Below are 8885 nucleotides of genomic sequence, written 5' to 3' on the forward strand. Positions count from 1 at the left end.
ATGGGTGGAAGAAAAAAAGGCTCTTCGTTTTTCCAACAGCTTTTCTGATGTACCCAAAAATGGACCAAATTAGACCAAAAGTACCCTAAAAACGACCAAAGTCACCATTTTCGGCCCTATGTACCCCATTTCGGACCAAAAGTACCCCAAACTGGACCTATTAGCTTTATTGTAATGTTAAACTCCCATAGAGATTCCCCTAAAAAGAAAAAAAACTTGCGGTCCAATTTTGGGTACATGAATTATTTCGGAGAGGGAATCCATGTTTTAAATTCAAATTAACCGCGCGCCCGGGCAATACACGCCTCCCAGGTAATCCGCGCACGCGCGCGCTATCTTCCTGCCTAGGTTATCAAGTATCATACAACTTACATAATTTCCACTTATTTCGTACGATAAAACGCGATCGAGATATTCGTTTTAAGAAATACTCGTGAGATTGTTTCAAGTGTCAAGCGTACTACAATGATATTAAAATGAAGTTTAAAAATATTTCCATTCTACTTTAACAACGAATATTCCATGACGTCAAAACACTTCAATTCAAATTAACCGCGTCCCCCGGGGTAATCTGCGCACGCGCCGCCTAGGTTTTCTATTTTTACATCATTTCAACTTATTCCGTACGATAAAGCTTGATAAGATATACGTTCAAGTGTCTTTCGAGATAAGCGTAGATAAATGAACAAGTTGGCCTGGACACAATATGTTGATATATGAGAAAACAAATCGTCGCGAGAAATATCATAAATACATTGACTTTTCGACGATTTTACCCCCATTTCATCCCTTAAATCCCGGATCTCGATCCCGAACCTAAACCTGAACCTGGGATCGGCGTCTCGCCCTCACTTTCCTTCTACTGGGGCACATTTGAATTTTTGGTTATCTACTTTGCAACATTATATGTTAAATAAGTTGGATATAATTACCAAATGTATTTAATACACTTACCAGAGAAGTGGTCGACAACGTAAAATTTTTGGCGAGGATCCAAAAGCGCAGCAACAATGTAATCACCATCGTCGATTTCCGCTTGACAGCGCGTCCTTAGTCGAGAAAGCAGTTCCTTTCTGAAGGACTCGAAAAAGATCCCTTTCGTGTTCATTAGCTCCCTTTGAACCTTCATGAAATGGCCAATGACCAAGTTGGACACTGGCCCTTTCGTTTGAAACACGTCCGTGGCTTCTTTGAATGGCTTAAGTAGCCTCAGAATCTCCTTCATATGAAGCACGTCACTGTCGTCCGGTAGAGGCAATTTCGTCGCGACTTTCTCCAAATGCGCCAACAAGATGGTGGTGGCCAACGCCTTTACCATTCCAGGCTGAAAGTAACAGTTAGCCTAATACCTCCAAGAGGCGGTCTATAGCCATGTAAGTCGAATTCCATCTTACACCTCCAATGGCTTTCAAATCCTGCCCCTCAGGGGAGATTTGTCGAAAAGCCTCGGACCACTTTGCTGACCGATGAAGATAGTTAAGCCACAAATTAACCTTTTTTATAACGGCTCTGACGTTATCACTGGTTACAGCGTCTATGGCACCATTCACTACTAATTGTAGGGAATGGGCAACGCACTTTTTCCTGCTCCAGTTAGCTGGAATGTCGACTTCGATGAAGTCATCGTCGAAATTAATGTCCGAGTTTTCGGAAATAGATATTGAGTCCGGCGAAATACGATAGTCAGGAAGGAATATTTTATCCATTGAGTTCCTCGCTATAAAAACAAATATACGTATTATAATTCCAAAGTGACTTCACTCGTTCAACAGGGAGCAAATCGTACCGTCGTCAAGCGCCACGTGACTTTCTTCGTGGTCGCTTTCGAGCTCCTCGGGTGACTGCGATGTGGACAGTGAAACCGTGGAACAATTGAGGTCTACGTCAGACACCTCCACACTTCGGGCATTTAAAGTTCGAGGCGTTTCTGCGGCCAAACGCAATGCTTTAGAAATATTCGCCGCGTTATCCGCGCACACACAGGAAATCTACGAAAGCAAACATTTTGAAGTCTTTGACGTTACATATTATCAGACTAAGATACGAAAATTCAACTCTTACCCGCGATGGCTGGATGTCAAAATACGATAAAATGTCCTTCAACTTTTCGTAAATTGCTTCCCCGGTGTGGCTGCCCGGAAAATGGGCGAAGGCTAACACCATGTTCTGAAAGTTGAAGCTTTAGTCGATAAATTGGGCTCTCACCCCAATCACCGACTCTCTTCTCCTACTACTCCAAATGTCCAACGTCAAATGAAGATTTTTCATCGGAATGCCATCGAGAATGTTCTGCAATTTAGATTTTAAGGAAAATGTAATTAGTTTTTCCGGAACTTTGTACGCACCTTAAGTTTTGGTCGGAGTTCTTTTTCCACAATAAAGTCCAAATCTCTAATAATTTGACGTCGAGAGTACACCGTCAGCGCGGGGTTAGCGACGGTAATCGCTGCGCGAAATCCTTCGCTCTCCACTGTGCTGAAAGGTATACCGGCCATGGCAACCATGTTCACTAGGGCTCTCCGGAATCCAATCTGCTGGGGATGACTGGGTGGCAGCTTGCTCGTGGGCTTCTTTTTAGGCGATGGGGGCGAGGGAAATAGAACAATATCGCTAGGTTGGGCCACTGTTGGCTGTGCCAGGTCAATTGTATGAACCACCTATATAATTTTTGTAAAACAAAGAATGGTTAAAAACATAACATACAAGACTTGTTTAAAAACCCTACTAACCTTAAGGTGACGTCTCCAATTGTAGTCGCTCCCATTTGATCCCCGAAATGCGCGACTGCAGTAATTACATGTCCCGTAAATTGTGCGTGAAGCAGTACCGTCACTTTTGGGCTTACTGCCCACGTAGGTAAAATGAGTGCCTAGTTTCCGCGCCCCGAGTTTACCATTTTGTAATTTGGCCATGAACGTTTTATCGAACACCAATTTACCGGTGTCCAGACGGCCGACTCCTCCCGAATTTAAGTCGGGAGAGTGCTTCCGTTTCAAGGAAGATTGTGAAACCGTCGGACGCGCTCCAACTAAAGCGGGGGAACTACAACTTGTGGACCTGTAAGTCAGAAATAAGCGAAGATTCTTGATAATGAAAATTATACAACTGAAATATCAGTGAACCCATTATAATATTAGCGAGGGATGACGATTAAAAAAACAGGAATAGCCCTAAGGGAATCCTACACGAACATGAAAATTTAAACAAAACTAAATACTTTATCAACGTACATTTTAAAACGATCCTGAAGAAACCGCAAGCAGACAATGAGCTGTGTATTACAGAAATCAGACAGCCCTATTTATATCGTGTGTGGACGTTCACCCAGTTGACCACCCCGGAGGCTTATCTCAAAATACAACCATAAGCGCTCCCCCCCCCCCTTCTAAAATGCCCGGTTAGGAAGTAGAAGGTAGATGAAAATATTAACAAAAATTTCTTAAGAAAATTCTATATCTAATAAATATTAATTTGCAATGCAATTCAAACAGTAAAGTAGAGTATTCAAGTGTTAAAATTCATTTTACAAATAGACAAAACAAACAGCGGTATTAAAAATAAAGCTGAGGATATAAATAACTGAAGTACGCATCGCCCTATAAAGTAAGCTTGTATAAATGAAATTCGAATTTCCCGCCACCAAAAAGGAGTAAATACGGTGACCTTGAGGAAAAAACTCTTTGAAAGATCTTACTCGAAGAGTGACTAAAAAGTAAAAAAATTCACTCTTCGCGGGGAGTATTCATCAGCGAGATTAAAATGTGGGAAGATAACGAATTTGGACGTTTTTTTACTCCTACTCTTGAGTAAGAGTGAGAGGGAAATATTTACTCGTGATTTTGCCCATGTCTGATTTTAAACGTTTTCTCGACGGATTAAGATGTTTAATGCAGTTCATAAATTGGGTTTGCTTGTTTTTATTTATAAAGAGCCCTAACTATTCCGTCTACGGTCATTTATTGATTTTAGAGCTGTCGTTAAGTCAAGTGGCTTTCTGTGCTTTGTGAATGGTAAGTTTTTCGCTTCTTGTTATTACATTTATTATTGGTGTGGATATTTGGACATCTACGATTCCTAATGCAGTCATTGATTTCCTGGGTGTGCGAGTCATTATATGATATTGGAAATTGGACGGTGTTGGTCTTTTTCATGCGGTATGTGTCACAACGTCAACAGGAAGTCTACGAGTCGTCCACTACCAGATGTCGAATATAGGGCGAGTGTTGAAATAAAATGTGCGTTAAAGATGCGGCAAGTATTTCGTAAGCGAGAAAAATACAAATACCCTCAGTAGATATTTATTTCATTAAAATTTGCTTCGTATTATATTTAACTGATAAACTTTGTTTTAGTACGTCTAACTCACTGTTGTAACTACTTAATTTATATTATTCTGAATAATTTAAACTCGGTTGTTTCGTCGCAATTATTTTAATTAAAATAAAAATTTTATACCGGGCGGGATTGAACCGGGATTACGTTTTTAGTAAATAACTCTGAATTGCGAAGATAAAGGGTCGTCTCGAGAAATTAATACAACTAAGGACAATTCTTCCGAGGAGAGGTATATTTTGGCTTGCCAACTTGTAAATTTATCTCGAACGCCTCCTTATCCAACGAGTTCGTTACCGCGGGGAGGTCGATCAGAGATACTGGCAATATAGAGATATAAAACTCCGCCTGAAAAGCGAAAAATCCTGAGCGGAGCGACGCCTAACGGCCGGAAGAAAGCGCATTTTTCAAAATCCCAAACAGGGTTTTCAGACGCCAAAATGAATCTACGCGTTTTATCTCAAAAATTATTATCTTGAGTGTTTGTAGCAATAAAGAAATATGCCTGGAAGTAATTGTTCTGCAAAATTATGTAATAGTTCTAAAGAAAAGCAAACGATCTCCTTGTTTAAGTTTCCAAAAGAGAAAGAACGGCGGCAAAATTTAATTAATAGCTATTTTAGGCCTATCTTTAATATGTAGTTTTTCAATAAACTTAGCTCTGAGAAATGGCTGATAAATGTCGGAAGAAGCGATCTTTATCTGAAAGATGCTATACAATTACATCATAATAAAATATGCACCCTACATTTTGAGGATTCTTGTTTTATGAATAGTAAAACAAAAAACAGATTGACGCCAAACGCTATTCCAACAATATTTTCAAATGAATTTAGGCCAACAAGTATAAATTGACTTTTAAGTATTGTTTATTTATAAGTTAATTTAAATCAAACATATTTCCAAAGGGAATGATAATTTAGCTAGTTGCTCAAACGTAAAGGTTCCGTAGAACTTTGTTGAAAATGATAGCAAGGACTGTCATAAAACAACTGGTATGATGAAATTTATATATTAGTAACGGCGGGAGCTGGTAAAGGGGTCATCAGTTAAAACTCAAATTGCAAATAGAATCTAGTGAACGGTCTGTAGAAATGGTGGAAGAGCGCAACAGTAGACCTACAAAAAGGAGCAGTGTTTCATTTGGAGAAGTTCCAGCAAAAATATATCTACAAAACTTGATTGTAAACAGTTTCATTCGAAACAACTCTATTAAATTTTAACATGATTTTCTTTATCAGTGGAAATTCTTACAATTGAAATTCAGCAGGCTACTACAGCTAATATAATAATAATAATAATAATAATAATAATCAGCTAGGCTAACACCCAAGGCAAAGTCAAACAAAATGGTTCAAGTAACGGATTTGAAAACATATGCAAACTAAAATATTCAAGCAGAAGATAGCAAAACATACGAAAACAAAAAATTCAAGCCACTGGATTTAAGACCAAAAGGAAACATCATATTTAAAAACTATAAGCAAACAGAAATCTAAAATAACAAGGTTGCAATTGAAAATTAAAAAACTAAATGAAAAGTTGGCAAGTAACGTACACAAAGGTAAGAGGATTACCATAATTATTTCAAGAACAATTGATCAATCTTGGTTTATTTCAATAGATGATATGCATCAGCATGTTTCATGTGTTGTTTACTTGAAAGAAATAATCAATTTTTTTGTACAACTTTCCATTCATAGAACATAGGAAAAACATAATTTAACCCACAAGTATGACAAAGCCCAGAAACGTATAGATCGCAAATTACTTAAGGTTCAACATTAAAAAATACTTACCAAATATTTTAGTCGTTAACCATTTGGTTAACATACACTTGGATTAATACTATACCAATTATTTATCCAAGAAATAACCTTGGGTTAATGATCATTAATTTAACCTCTGGCCCTCATTCATGTAACAAAGTCCTAAAATAACAAAAATATAGTTAATATATGAACTTTACTACAATAAATCGTTAAATATAATTAAATAAAAACTTACTTTTTATCTTATCTCAATAATTTATATTTAAAATACTCTAAACAATCGTATTTCTTTATTAAAGCTGCACATCTGATTCCTTGGATTTCAATCAAAACGTAAACAAACTAGTCGTCTAATAAAAATGTGAAGAAAAAGCTTTCTTCCGGCCGTTAGGTGGCGTCGGCGTCAACGAAAAAAACCGGGGTCGCAGCGATATATAGGGAGTTTCATATATCTATATTGTCAGTATCTCTGGGTCGATTTTCGATAAGAGGGTAGAAGTCGAATGAGTGACGTAGTTCCTTGATTAGTGGACTAGGGATGCACCGATATATCGGCCTATTTTTCTAATATCGGTATCGGCCAATATCGGCTTAAACGAAAAAAAAAATACCAGTATTCGAAAAATATTTGCAGGAGAAACATTTAAAAATAATAAAATACTCGATTAACTACCTTATGATAATATTTTATTAGCACAACCTGACATTTCCCTTTAAAAAGGCAAGTTCTTCAACAAGGCTTAATTGGCTTCAGTCTATTTATTAATTTTGTAAGTAGCTTTCCGGTTGTACTAAACAGCCTTTCACTATCAACACTGGATGCAGGCGCCGATAGATATATTCTAGCAAGGCTAGCAAGAATTGGGGGTCGTTCTTTATTGGCGCACCACCATTCGAAAACATTTCTTGTCTTAGGGATTAGAGGTCTGATAATTTTTCGCCACTAAGCGCGTAAGACCAAAGAGCGCTTTTAAAAAACCCTAAGAGTGATTGGCCGCGCCACGTACGCCAGACTTCAGAAACTAGACCATTTTTTTAGACAAGGAGTTACGAGTGTAAACAAATAAAAAACAACGATATTGGGTTTGTGATAGAAAATATGTATCACGTAAAATGAAAAGAAACATATTCTGATATGCTCTTGCAAACTTTTTTCATGAAAAATTTGAATAAAATGGTATGACAGTGCACTGTACCGTCTTTTACAATGATTTTATCATATACACTACTGTTATGATAGATGACTTTGTTAATATCGGCTGTACCCATATCCCTATAGTGTACCAATAAGATTGACGATTTTGAAAACCATAGAGGGCAAACTTTTTCAAATTTTTTTACTCATATGCGTGATTATTTAAGTTAATTCGCTTATTGTATGTTTTAATTAGATAATTAATTTAGTTAATTTATAGTTGAATAAGTAACTGTTTAGATATAAATGGTTGAATCTCGCTAGTTAAGTAAATTATGACGTTAGTATAATTAAATATAATGCGATACATAATTGAAATATTTACAGTTAATTTAATATCGGTAAATAACCTAGTTTAATTAATTACCGAGTAAATGACCTTGATTGTAACTCGGTATGCCTTGGTAAAAGATTAGGGTATAATTACAGCCACCTGTAATTTAAGAATGAAATATTTCGTTATTATAGTTATTATTGTAATCATTATAATAATGATATAAAACGCAATTCCAAATTTGTGGAGTTAAATTATTCCATAATCTTTTTAAACTAAACTTGAATGATTAAAATAACAAAAAAATTGAATAAGGATTTTGCGTTTTAATAAACGTCATGAACTAAATTGGTGAAATTTAAAATTCCAATTAAATAATAAAATCCCAAGGAATAAGTCACCCACCGCCTTCGAGCCTTTGTATTGTCAGGCTTGAATTCTAAAGCACGTCTGTTTAAAAAATTCCAATTATGAATTTCGTAACACAAATTAATAATTGGTATCGCGAAATTAATTAATTGTCGATGAGCTGAAATTACCCCAGCAGTATTTTCCATTAATTATAGCGATTAAGCGATTGAAAACCACTTTCTCTAATTGAAAGATTAGATCGACTTCGAGATATCTCGAAAATAGGGGGTTAAAATTCGAGAAAAAAATAGAGAATACCATTTTTGCTATTCGACACCTCCGTTCGAGAGATAAAAAGAGAGAACGAGAGAGTGTATAATAGCCGCCCTGGTGCTACTTTGAAATTGCGTTGGAGAGTGGTGGCAACGAGGGCTAATCGTTTAATCACCGCGTAATCTACTTCATCTTCCTTTAATCACCGCGTTATCCCCTTCATCTTCGTTTAATCACCTCGTCATCCACTTCATTTTCCTTTAATCACCTCGTAATCCACTTCATCGTCATTTAATCATCTCGTAATCCACTTCATCTTCGTTTAATCACCGTGATAATTATTACTCCGCCCATAACCTATTCGTTTGTTCCGGAGTATTATGGCTACTCTTCTTACTCCTTCTGAAACGGAGGTGTAAAGGAGCAAATCGGATTTTTTCGTCTGCTAGCCAGAATTTATTTTCAAAAACGCCACCGGCAGCAATTTTGGAAAAATGTTTTAAAAAGAAAATGGAGGTGGCTAGACAAAGATCAGCCGTTGGGCAATTGCCACCGTTCTCCATGGTCTTGTTCTATTTTGTTTTTATCTTGTCTCTTATTTTTAACATTCTTATTCTTATCCTGTGTATTCCCAGTTTGTAATTCTATACGTATCTCTGTATTCTTCGAATTGCGCTCCGGTATTCGG

The 8885-nt window shown here is 36.9% G+C and overlaps 1 protein-coding gene across 1 annotated transcript; it reads right to left on the bottom strand.

The window, feature by feature from the left end:
• Window positions 1-1572: 1572 nt before the first annotated feature.
• Window positions 1573-3263, bottom strand: LOC149943219 (uncharacterized). Its single transcript, XM_090177108.1, has 6 exons — window positions 3231-3263; window positions 2730-3057; window positions 2346-2657; window positions 2062-2289; window positions 1787-1988; window positions 1573-1717 (listed from the first exon to the last, which is right to left on the bottom strand). Coding segments are annotated over exons 1-4 (750 nt in total). The 5' UTR covers window positions 3233-3263; the 3' UTR covers window positions 1573-1717; window positions 1787-1988; window positions 2062-2181.
• Between the last annotated feature and the right edge of the window lie 5622 nt (window positions 3264-8885).

The sequence above is a fragment of the Leiobunum rupestre genome, chromosome 6 (assembly GCF_980474605.1).
Source record: "Leiobunum rupestre chromosome 6, qqLeiRupe1.1.hap1, whole genome shotgun sequence".
NCBI lineage: Eukaryota > Metazoa > Arthropoda > Arachnida > Opiliones > Sclerosomatidae > Leiobunum > Leiobunum rupestre.

What these genes read in the sequence shown, in the direction of transcription:
- LOC149943219 (XM_090177108.1), bottom strand. An exon ending in ATTGGAGACGTCACCTTAAG is followed by an intron (nt 2,658 to 2,729) that starts GTTAGTAGGGTT and finishes AAAATTATATAG; the next exon opens with GTGGTTCATACAATTGACCT. An exon ending in AACTCCGACCAAAACTTAAG is followed by an intron (nt 2,290 to 2,345) that starts GTGCGTACAAAG and finishes TCTAAATTGCAG; the next exon opens with AACATTCTCGATGGCATTCC.